This window comes from Nicotiana tomentosiformis, chromosome 8 (assembly GCF_000390325.3).
Source record: "Nicotiana tomentosiformis chromosome 8, ASM39032v3, whole genome shotgun sequence".
In the NCBI taxonomy this organism is placed as follows: Eukaryota; Viridiplantae; Streptophyta; class Magnoliopsida; order Solanales; family Solanaceae; genus Nicotiana; species Nicotiana tomentosiformis.
In genome coordinates this window covers 98,708,303-98,721,057 of record NC_090819.1, presented here as the reverse complement: position 1 = coordinate 98,721,057, position 12,755 = coordinate 98,708,303, and the positions used below count along the sequence as shown (strand labels likewise).

At 39.6% G+C, this 12,755-nt stretch overlaps 1 protein-coding gene across 1 annotated transcript; it reads left to right on the top strand.

Annotated features, from left to right (window-relative positions):
- The first annotated feature begins 1,329 nt into the window (after positions 1-1,329).
- LOC138897876 (uncharacterized) lies at positions 1,330-4,387 on the top strand. The gene is made up of 2 exons (XM_070183896.1): positions 1,330-1,690; positions 4,239-4,387. The coding sequence occupies exons 1-2, from the start codon at positions 1,330-1,332 to the stop codon at positions 4,385-4,387; spliced, it is 510 nt and encodes a 169-aa protein (XP_070039997.1).
- The last annotated feature ends 8,368 nt before the right edge of the window (positions 4,388-12,755 follow it).

Sequence of the window (12,755 nt, the reverse complement as noted above, 5' to 3'; positions counted from 1 at the left end):
TAAGTACCTCCACCTGATCAGTTGGTATACGTTGATGATTTCTCCCATAGAGGCCGAGATGATATGATGGGATGCCCTCAGAGGCTTGATGATGTTATGTTCGTATATACCTATGCATGATATGACATTATACGTATATGCATTTTATTATAAAAGTTTCATGATTTACAAAGCTATTTAGACTCACAGGTCGAGTCCTTTACTCCATGTTTCTTTTATGTCTTTTACATACTACTTTTCATGCCTTACATACTCGGTACATTATTCGCACTGACGCACCTATTTCCAGGGGGCCTGCGTTTCATGCCCGCATGTGCAAGTAGACAGGTTGACGGTTCCCCTTCTTAGGATCCTTGCTCAGCAAGAGTTGGTGTGCTCCATTTGATCCTGAGTTGCTATTGGGTTTTGGTACGATACTTTTGTATACATATATGGGTATGAAGGGGCCCAATCCCGTCCTTTATATAGTTGTACAATCTATTAGAGGTATGTAGACAGTCATGTATAGTTGGATAGAATGTGGCCTTGTCGGCTCGCCCTACCGTATTCCGTATATATATGTACATATGTCCTTTAGACATATTTTTCCGCATATGTTATTCATATGATTCAGTAGTTTTTTGCCAGATGTTATGCATGACCTACACTTATTCTATATTTTATCTTAGACATATGCTTAGGGGTGTTCGACAGGTAGGCACGGGCACTCGTCATGGCCCATTGGTTGGATCGTGACAAAAGTGGTATCAGAGCAGTTCCATCCTAGGGTTGTCTACATATCGTATCTAGTAGAGTCTTGTTTATGAGTGTATTATGCACCACACTTATAAACAGGAGGCTTCAGGACATATATGATGTTACCCTTCCTTCTTATCTTAGATCGTGCAATATAAGAATTCACTTTCCTAACGATATGTTATGTTTCCAGCGATGCCCAAGAAGGCTACATCCACCCAGAAAGGCAAGTCTATGGATGATGAGACTACAAGTCGAGCGCCACGAGTTACCAGGGCTCAGGGAGAGTCATATAATGAGATTCCATCTCAGACTTCACATACACTACCCTCTCCGGAGGAGATCTGAGGGACACCAGCTCCAATGCTAGCCCCAGTACCCCCAGTTCCTCAGCCAGATGCACAAGGTCTGGAGAAGAGAGATGTTATTCAGCTATTGACTTGAATAGTGGCTGCACAGACTCGACACCAGGAGGTAGGTATCGGTCATGCAGATAGGGCCATCAGTGCAAGGGTTCGTGATTTCATTAATTTTGACCCTCCCGTATTCACTAGAGCAGATCCAAATGAGGACCCTCAGGTATTTATTGATAGGATGCAGAGAACTTTGAAGGTAATGAAGGCCACTGCGATTGAGTTAGTTGAGCTAGCTTCATATAAACTTCGGGATGTTGCAGTTAATTGGTACGAGTCTTGGGAGTTGTCCAGAGGTGAGGATGCCCCTCTAGCAGTATGGCAAGAGTTTACAGAGGATTTTCTTCATCATTATTTGCCACCAGAGCTTAGACGGGCCAGAGTTGATAGGTTCTTGACCTTTCAACAGGGTAATATGAGTGTTCGGGAGTACAGCCTTCAGTTTGATTCTTTGGCTAGGTATGCTCTCACTATTTTAGCTAAGATAGAGGATCGTGTTCAGCGGTTCGTGATGGGGTTGGAGCCGCGCCTACTTAATGACTGTATGTCGGTCTCACTTAAGCTATGCATAGATATTTATTGTATTCAGGAATACGCTCAGGGTCTAGAGGAGCGTAAGCAGAAGCAGAGGCCCGATCGTGAGCATGATAGGGGCCAGAATAAGAGAGCGAGATCTTTAGGTTCTTCTAGTGAGTTTCGAGTTGCTCAGCAACAATAGTACCCGAGATATCCAGCCCAGCCGTTGGTTAGTGCACCCCCTCAGTTTGCCAGTAGGAGATTTGATTGTTCCACATATTCAGGACCCAGTCAGAGTTCTAGGGCCTCTAGTTCTCAGTATAGGGATGAGTCAAGCCAGATCAGGACACCCTTTCCACGATGTGCTCAGTGTGCTAAGCAGCATGTGGGGCAGTGCCTTGTAGTGTTGGGTGTTTTTTATACTTGTGGTTATCCAGGCCACGTTATGAGAGATTGTCCGATGAGAGGTGGTGCATGTATAGTTCAGTCAGCGTGGTTGGTAGCTGGTTCGTCATCATCAGTACGCCCCTCTGGGTAAGGTTCACACGCACCAACTGGTCGTGGTAGACACAGAAGTGGAGCATCTAGCTCGAGCGATCCTCATAACCGTATTTATGCATCAGCGGGTCGACAGGATTAGGAGTCATCACCTAATATTGTTACATGTATATTATCAGTCTCCTCATATGATGTATATGCATTGATTGATCAAGGTTCCACCTTATCGTACGTCTCTCCGTTAGTTGCTAGTAAGTTTGGGATAGACATGAGTTGATTGAACCTTTTGAGGTATCTACACCTGTTGGGAATCCAGTGATAGCTAGACAGGTATATAAAGACTTTATAGTAGTAGTTCATAGTCGCTTTACAGTAGCAGACCTGATTGAGTTAGATATGGTGGAATTTGATGTTATAATGGATATGGATTGGTTGGCTTCTTGTTATGCTAACGTTGATTGTAGATCAAAGATGGTTCGGTTCTAGTTTCTAAGGGAGCCAATTCTGGAGTGGAAAGGTAATACTGCATCGCCAAGAGGTAGGCTTATTTCCTATCTCAAGGCACGGAAGATGATCAGAAAGGGATATATTTATCACTTAGTTCGGGTACAGGATGTGAAAGCAGAGTCACCGACCCTTCAATCAACCCCGGTGGTTAATGCGTTTGCCGATGCTTTTCCCGATGAGCTTCCGGGCCTTCCGCCAGAGCGGGAGATTGAGTTTTCTATTGACACATTACCAGATACCTAGCCAATATCTATTTCTCAGTATAGAATGGCACCTGCAAAGCTGAGAGAGTTGAAAGCACAACTGAGGGATTTTCTTGAAAAAGGCTTTATCAGACCCAGTACATCACCATGGGGAGCACCTGTGTTATTTGTAAGAAAGAAATATGGTTCCTTGCGTATGTGTACTGATTACAGGTAGTTAAATAAGGCGACGATCAAGAATAAGTACCCGCTCCCGAGAATTGATGATTTATTTGATCAGTTGCAGGGTGCCAGGTGTTTCTCGAAGATAGACTTGAGGTCTGGGTACCATCAGGTAAGGGTAAAAGAGAAAGATATTTCGAAGACAACATTCAAGACCAGATACAAGCACTTTGAGTTTCGAGTTATGTCATTCGGGTTGACCAATGCCCCAACAATATTCATGAACTTGATGAACCGTGTGTTCAGACCTTTTCTAGATCAGTTCGTAATTGAATTTATCGATGATATTTTGGTTTACTCATTTCAGAGACTGAGCATGCAGATCATTTATGTACTGTACTCAGAGTTCTACAAGAAAGGAAGTTATATGCAAAATTCTCTAAATGTGAATTCTGGTTGAATTCTGTAGCCTTCATTGGTCATATTATTTCGGGTGAGGCTATCCGGGTTAATACACAAAATATTGAGGCAGTGAAGACTTGGCCTAGACCCAAGACACCGACGGAGGTTCATAGCTTCCTGGGTTTGGCAGGTTATTACAGGAGATTTTTAGAGGGTTTTTTTTCTCTTTCAACACCATTGACAAAGTTGACTTAGAAGGCAACTAAGTTTCAGTGGACTGATGCTTGTGAGCGGAGTTTCCATGCATTGAAGGACAGATTGATTTCAACATCGGTTCTGACACTTCCATAAGGGACCGATAGTTATGCTATCTATTGTGACACTTCGGGCGTTAGATTAGGTTGTGTATTGATGCATTATTGTAAGGTTGTCTCTTACACTTCTAGACAATTAAGAAACCATGAGAAGAATTACCCGACCCACGATTTAGAGTTGGCCGCAGTAATTCATGCACTAAAGATGTGGAGGCACTATTTGTATGGCATTTATTTTGATATCTATACGGACCATAAGAGCTTTCAATATATATTCAAGCAAAAGGAATTGAATTTACGTCAGAGGCGATGGTTGGAGCTACTGAAAGACTATGATGTTGATATTTTATACCATCCAGGGAAGGCGAATGTAGTAGCCGACGCCCTCAGCCGTAGATCTATGGGTAGCTTATCATATTTATAGCCAGATAAGAGTGAGATAGCTCGTGAGATTCATCAGATAGCTAATCTTGGAGTTTAATTACTAGATTCAGGTAGTACCAGAGTTACTATTCAGGACACGGCAACGTCCTCTCTAGTAACTGAAGTAAAGGAATGCCAGTATGAAGATCCTGTGCTAGCTCACTACAGAGATACAACCCCTCGAAAGGAGAAGACACCATTTGAGATTACATGAGATGGAGTCCTCATATATCGAGGTCGATTATGTGTTCCTAATGTGACAGGGATGCGCCAGCAGGTTATGGGAGAAGCTCACTATTCTCGTTATTCTATTCATCCAGGAGCAACGAACATGTATTATGATATCAAGGGAATATACTAGTGGGATGGAATGAAGAAGGATATAGTAGAGTTTGTTGCTCAGTGCCCTAATTGTCAGCAGGTTAAGATTGAGCATCAGAAATCTGGTGGATTATTGCAGGCTACAGAGATTCCAACTTGGAAGTGGGAAGTGATTAATATGGATTTTATCATAGGCTTACCTCGTACCTAGCGTAAGTTAGATTCTATATGGGTTATTATTGATAGACTTACATAATCAGCCTATTTTTTGCATGTCAGGACTATGTATTCAGCAGAGGATTATGCAAGGATTTACATTAAGGAGATAGTACGATTTCATGGTGTCCCTATATCTATTATCTCATGTAGAGTGCTCAACTTACAGCAAATTTTTGGAGGTCCTTCCAAAAAGGATTGGGGACTCAGGTAAGTCTTAGTACAATATTTCATCCTCAGACAGACGGTCAGGCTGAGTGTACTATTCAGACACTAGAGGATATACTACGGGCTTGTGTGATGGACTTCAGGGGTAGCTGGGATAATCATCTTCCACTTATTGAGTTCACATATAATAATAGTTATCATTCCAGCATTTAGATGGCTCCATACGAAGCTCTTTACAGACAGAAGTGTAGGTCTCCTATCGGATGGTTCGAGATGGGGCAAACTAAGTTAGTAGGACCAGAGTTGGTACAACAGGTAGTTGAGAAGATTAAGCTTATAAGGGAAAGGCTATTAGTAGCTCAGAGCCATTAGAAGTCCTATGCAGATAATCGACGATGAGACTTGGAGTTTTAGGTAGATGACTGGGTATTCCTAAAGGTATCACCGATGAAAGGCGTTATGAGATTCGGTAAGAAAGGAAAGCTTATCCCTCGGTACATTGGACCTTATAAGATTATGCGCAGAGTAGGAAGTAGCATATGAGTTAGACTTGCCTTCCAACTTGGAGTCTGTATATCCAGTATTTCATGTGTCTATGCTCCATATGTGTATTGAAAATCCCTCTAAAGTTATTCCAGTTGACGATGTTCAGGAAGCTCCCATTGCTATACTAGATAGACAAGTTTGAAGATTGAGAACTAAGGATGTAGCTTCGGTTAAAGTACTTTTGAGAAACAATAATGTGGAGGGGATGACTTGGGAAGCTGAAGAAGAAATGAAGACTAGGTATCCTCACTTGCTTCCGCTTCCGGAGGAGGATCAGACTGAGACATCACAGCCTTTAGGTACGTATATGATACTTGATTCTTATGTTAGTTATTGTTATTGGTCGTGTGAGGCCATTAATGTAATTGATGATTGTGTCCCTGTGTGGCTTTATATTGTTGGATTTTCTGTGTGATAGGTTGGTAGTAGTACCGTTACATAGAAGACTTTGCCAAAATTTCTATAGATTTCTAGGAGTTTAACATTCAAGGAACGAATGTTTATAAGGGGGGGAAGATTGTTACACCCTGAGCATCCCAAGGTGATAAAATGAATATGAGACATTTTAATTATGATTTAAATGAGTTTAAAGTCATAATATGGCTATATATGATGTTTGAATAAAAATATAAAGTTTGGATAAAATCGGATTACAGTTGCAGAAAAACTAACTAAGGATTTGCCTTGTAATGGAGCTTTTTGAGCAATATATTTCGTGTTCTATATGGGGTCTTTTGGGACATATTATATAATAAATTAAATTTTTACGAGTCTAATTTCCAACACATTAAACCGTTCGGCGATACGACGTTGGAGTAGAGAGATATCCGCGTCTTCGCGAGACTGCGCAAACAGCTCGGTTGGGACCCACTTAAGATGGCCACTGACCTTACGTCTTTTAAAAGATGTTTATGCCTCATTTCGGGTCATTTCTCACCCAAATTTCGTCCAAACGCTCTCCAAAACCATCCCTAACATATCCCAAGATCCCAAGAACTAAACTCAAGGGAAATCAACTCAAATCATCATCAAAGGTGTTAAAGACTACAAGAGAATGCTTCTATAATGTTGTGGTGTGATTGAGGGCTATTGTGAGCAAAGCTGAGATAGGGTTTAGAGTTGTAGCTACTATCCAAGGTATGTATAACATCTTCTTGATTGTTACTAAGGTTAATCTTGTGTTGGTTGTGTTGTTTGAGTGAAAAATCATAAGATAGCACTTGAAAGAACATGGGATATGGTTCTCTTTTTGGTTGGACTATTTTGTGGCTAAATATATGGTTTGTGGTGGCTGGAAATTATGAAAAATAATTTTATAATGTTTTGGCTGCTGTTTTTAAGCTTTTCTAAGTATTAATTAAGTTGATTGAAGAAGAAAAGATGAAAACAAGGGATTGACGATAAATACTAAGGTGTTATACGTATGTGGCTGTTTTGGAAGACATCTTGTGGATGTTTTGAACTAGAAATAATATAGTACATATAAGTATGATGTTCTGAAGGTTGTACACTAATTTATGGAATAAGGGTTGGATTCAATTTATATCTTGTTATGAGTAAAAATAAGCTTGCCGCTCAATATGATTGTTAAGATAATCAGAAAAACTCATATTGGATTATATTGTTGTTGTTGCTATTGTTGGTTATAGTTGTTGTTGTTGGGCTGTTGATGACCCTTAGTGGTGTTAGGAATGTATTAAAAATTGGGGAGTTGCTGCCTGATTTTTCTTAAGCCATACGACTAGCCAAATACGATGGTACGACATTATATGTTAATGATAATATCACTTCACTTGTTGTAGATGCAAGAAGTTGTGTTGAGCTTGGTTGAGTAATAAGGAAGAGATCATACAGGTATTTTAAGGCTATTCCTTCATTCTTTTTGGCATGATCCATACGATACAAACGAAACGAGCAAACGCGCAACTTTCATAAATGCCTCTATTCATAGAAGCACTAGGAGTGCCTATGTTATTGATTCCCCATGTGTCTTATTATTATATCTTCTGTTCAAGGGTCTCAAAAAAAATACATAAGTTGATAAAGTTTTTCCGAGAGATATTATTGACTTACTTCATTATGCATTGCATTCATTTATACATGTACATTGACCCATGATCAGATGGCGTTATATATGCGTATATTATATGTATATGGGATATGGGAAAAGGTTATGGCGTTATATACGCACCTCCACCTGATCAGTTGGTATACGTTGATGATTTTGCCCATAGAGGCCGAGATGATATGATGGGATACCCTCAGAGGCTTGATAATGTTATGTGCGCATATACCTATGCATGATATGACATTATACACATATGCATGATATTATAAAATTTTAATGATTCACAAAGCCATTCAGACTCACAGGTTGAGTCCTTTACGCCATGTTTATTTTATGTCTTTTACATACTACTTTCCATGCCTTACATACTCGGTACATTATTCGTATTGACCTGGGGGCCTGCGTTTCATGCCTGCAGGTGTAGGTGGACAGGTTGACGGTCTCCCTTCTTAGGATCCTTGCTCAGCAAGAGTTGATGTGCTCTATTTGATCCGGAGCTGCTATTGTGTTTTGGTATGATACTTTTGTATACATATATAGGTATGACGGGGCCTAGTCCCGTCCTTTATACAGTTGTACACTCTATTACAGGTATGTAGACAATCATGTATAGTTGGATAGTATGTGGCATTATCGGCTCGCCCTATCGTATTCCGTATATATATGTACTAATGTCTTTTAGACATATTTTCCCGCATATGTTATTCATATGATTCAGTAGTTTGTTGCCAGATGTTATGCATGACCTACACTTATTCCATGTTTTAGCTTAGACGTATGCTTAGGGGTATTCGACAGGCAGGCACGAGCACTCGTCATGGCCCATCAGTTGGGTCATGACAATAGTCATGTGAATTATGCGGTGCATGGTGTGAATTCAGCAAAGGTATACGATCATGTTCTGGTACAATGTATAGTGATTGACACGGTATTCATATGTTAGAATCAGGTCTTGTAGAGAAATTCGGAGGTTAGAATTTGGTTCTAAGGCATATTGACTAAATAAAAAGGGAGAATCTTCAGTCTGGCTCAAGCTAATATACTCACTGTGTTATGGCAGCACATGCAGGTGCACGAGGTGTTAAACAGTGATTTTGGGCAACTCCAGAGCAGTTCTTAGCACGTTCGAGGACGAACGTATGTTTAAATGGGGGAGAATGTAACGACCCGACCGGTCGTTTTGAGCTCTAGCACATCGTTCGACGGTTTAAGGCCTTGAGTAGCTTCACTTCAGGTATTATGACTTGTACGTGTGGTCGGAATTAAATTTCGGCAAGTTTGGTATTGATCTGGGAAGAAAATTTTAATTTCGGAAGCTTTAAGTTGGAAGAATTGACTAAGGTTTGACTTTTAAGTAAACGACCTCGAAATCGGGATTTGAAGGTTCCAATAGGCTCGTATGATGATTTTGGACTTGGGTGTATATTCGGGTTGAGTATTGAATCACCTGGGAGCATTTCGAAGCTAATATTAGAAAGTTGGCATTTTGAAGGTTTTGGAATTTCTTAAGTTTGGTTTGAGGTGGACCTTAGTGTTATCGATGTTCGTTTGGGATTTTGAGCCTTGGAAAAGGTTCGTATTATTATTTATGACTTGTGCGCAAAGTTTGGCGTCATTCCAAAATGTTTTGATATGATTTGGATGTGTTCGTCGAAGTTTGAAAGTTTGAAAAGTTAAAGAAGGATTTCGATCGTTGATTCGTAGTTTCGATGTTGTTTGGCGTGATTTTGGCCTCAACTAAGTTTGTAATGTGTTTTGGGACGTGTTGGTATAATTGGTTAAGGTCCTGAGGGCCTCGGGTGGAATCCAGATGGTTAACGGATCGATTTTTGGACTAAGGGAATGCTGGGATTTTTCTGGTTGCTGGTGCAATCACACCTGCGGAAAAAGGGCCACAGGTGCGACGTTTCAAAAGCGGCCAGGCAAGCGCAAGAACGGGTTATGTTGGGCAGTGCGGGGACCACAGATGCGGTCATCTTATGGCAGAAGTGGGACCGCACTTGCGGAGTGGGAAGCGCAGAAGCAGGGGCGCAGATGCGCATAGGGGCCGCAGAAGCGGCCGACGACCTGGATTTGGGTTCTCGCAGGTGCAAGACTTGGAACTGCATAAGCGACCTTCAGGACCGCAGAAGCGGAAATTTTGGCTGGGCAGTGAAGTTTTATAAAAGGAGGGATTTTCATCAAGCAACATACGGTAAGTGATTCTCACCTATTACAAGTTAAATGCATGGTTTGTATATGGATTTAAGCATGAAAATTAGTAGAAATTAGGGGATTTTTGAAAGAAACCTAGAATTTGGTATTTTGGATTTTTGACCACGAAATTGGAAATGGAATTAGGAATAAATTATATATTTGAGTTCATGGTGTTATGGGTAAGGAGTATCTTCAAATATTTTCGAAATCTGGGTACGTGGGCCCAAGAGTGACTTTATCGACTTTTCAAGCGGAGTTGAAAATTGTTATAAATTGATTTATTATGAATGTTAGAGTATATATTTATGGATTAGCACATTGATTGACTAGTTTCGGAGCGTTGGGCGTCGGTTTGGGGTATTAGAGTGGCGTTGGAGTTGGTTATGGAACTTCGGAGTGAGGTAAGTCTCTTGTCTATCCCTGTGAGGGAGAAACTACCCCTATGTGATATTTATTATTATGTTCAACTAGTTGTGGGTCTTACGTACGCACGAGGTGACGAGAGTTCGTACGTAGCTAAAGCATTTTTATGGTCGGGTAGACTTAGGATCTTATCATGTAATATTTAAATTAATTGAACTCATTTTGTTAGCTTAATTAATTGAAGTTATAACTGAAATTGGTTTAGAATTAAATATATGTATAACAGACCGAGCCTTATCACTTTGAGTTGTGGGCGAGTTATTTGAGAAGCGGTAAATATTTTAATCATGTTGTGCTCATGTATTATATTGTAAGCATGTGCCTCATAATTCGGTAACTGCCTTCCTTTTCTTGTGGAGCGGGCCGAACGCCTCGGCAGTATATAGATGCATCTATGGATCGTGCCGCATGTCCCTCGAAAGTGTACACGTTATTCTGGATCGGGCCGAACGACCTCGGCAGAATCGTGCGTTATATCACCTGTAGTTAGAATATTCACAAGATAAACCTTCCACTGATGCACAACATTTTTATGGTATTTCTTATTTATTTGGTATTGACACTTGGCATTTTCTGAGATAATAAGGTAGAATACAAGATCAAGAAATTTATGCTTTAAAAGGGATAATTGGAACATTATGTAACTTGCAGATTTACCCCATCCTTGCCGTATGCTTCATATCTGCTTATGTTTTATTATATTGCTTTATTGGACCTTTAGTAAGTGTCGATGTCGACCCCTCGTCACTACTCCTACGGGGTTAGGCTAGATACTTACTAGGTACACGTTGATTTACGTACTCATGCTGCACTTCTGCACTAAATGTGCAGGATCTGACAGGTCATTTGGTGATTATCTTGGCGCGTAGGCACACCAGTTGAGAAGACTTTATATGAGTTGCATTCCAGGCTATGCACCGCAGTCCACCGAGTCTCCCTTTTGTTACTTATTTTATTCTGTCTTATTACATTCGGGACAAATATTGTATTATTATTGTACTCCTTAGAAATATGCTCATGCACTTGTGGCACCGAGTTTTGGGAGTTCCTACTAGTTGTTTGTTATCGTAGATCACGTAATTATCATCATCTACCCTGTAAATTCTATTTTATACTATTTAATTATTGGGAATTAGAAATTTCAAAGTAATAAAATGGGTAATCTAATCAATAGATCAACGTTGGCTTGCCTGATGGCGGTGTTGGGCTCCATCACGACCTATAATGGATTTTGGGTCGTGACAGGGTTTGTTTCCATTCTTTCACCCTTTTATGATAATCACACAAGGGAAACTAATCCTTCCTCCAATAAGAAAATCACCAAGTGTTTGAGCCTTCGCAATAAATTCAGCAACCCTTTCAATAAATTCATCTCTTAACTCTGCACGATTAGGATGATTCCTATTATACATCCATCTACGATGCACAAGTACCATCTACATAAATAGAAATCTAGAAATGAGATATTTAAAATAATTTGATTTATTTAAATTGATTACAAACTTATTTTAACACTCGAAATCTCACATTAATCCCTATTCTAAATTATATAAGTCTTTAACTATAATAATTAAATTTGAATAGCTTCTTAAATGTTTATATAATCCAAACTAATGATTTCTCAATTCTACAAATTAATTTTAATGTTGAAATTGAAAAAACTTAAATTTAATATCATTATAATAGTAAAACTAACAAGCAACAATGAACCTAGTACAACAAGATTTACACTAAATCTTTAAACTATAACTAGTATTAATACAATTAAAATTAATAAACTATAAAGTTAATATATCATTCCATAGATAAATTCAAGGCAATGGTGTTATGTTTTTCTTATAGGGAACCCTAAAATCTTATAGCATACAAAGAGAAATATACAATTAAATTGTACAAAATGCTAATTCAACCATACCTAAATCAAATAAACCTATAAAAACTAGAATCCCTAAAAATTCAATCATACCTAATTCAACTAGCTAGGATATTCATATAGAAAATCAAATAAACCTATAACAATTAAAATTACTACAAATTTAACAACAAAAACAAGATATATGTCAACGAAACACTTACCTCGTCGGAAAAAATGCCGGAGAAGAAGGATGGTGGAGCTGCCGCGGTGCCACTGCTGCAAAAAAAGAAAAAAATTAGTTAAAAAATTAAGGAGAAAAGGGAGGAGGAGGTTGACGAATCAACGGAGGAGGATGGAGGAGGTGGGAGAGGGAGAAGGGAGAAGGGAAGAGGAAACGAGAGAGAGAGAGAGAGAGAGAGGGAAAACCTTACATAGAGGGAGAAACATGGCGAAGGATGAGAGGGAGAAAGGAGGAGGATGAGAGAAAAAAGAAGGGAAAATGCGTCTGTTTTGTTGGGGACGGGGTAGGGTAGGGTTTTAAAATAAATTTCCAATCGATTTTTGTAACGACCCGGCCGGTCATTTTGAGTGTTTTAGTCTCGATCCCTTATTTATTGCATCCTCTATGTTGTATCATGATTATGTGAGTTGTCGAGTGTGTTTGGTTTTGTTTTCGGGTGAGTTTTGGAGTGAAATGGGACACATAGTCCCTAAGTTGAGCTTTAAGTTGAAAGAGTTGACCATAGTTTAATTTTTATGTAGACGACTCCAGGGTAGAGTTTTGACGGT

Coding starts and splice junctions, on each gene's coding strand:
- LOC138897876 (XM_070183896.1), top strand. CDS start 1,330: ATGCAGAGAACTTTGAAGGTAATGAAGGCCACTGCGATTGAGTTAGTT. Junction 1,691..4,238: donor GCCGCGCCTACTTAATGACT/GTATGTCGGTCT, acceptor TTTAATTACTAG/ATTCAGGTAGTACCAGAGTT.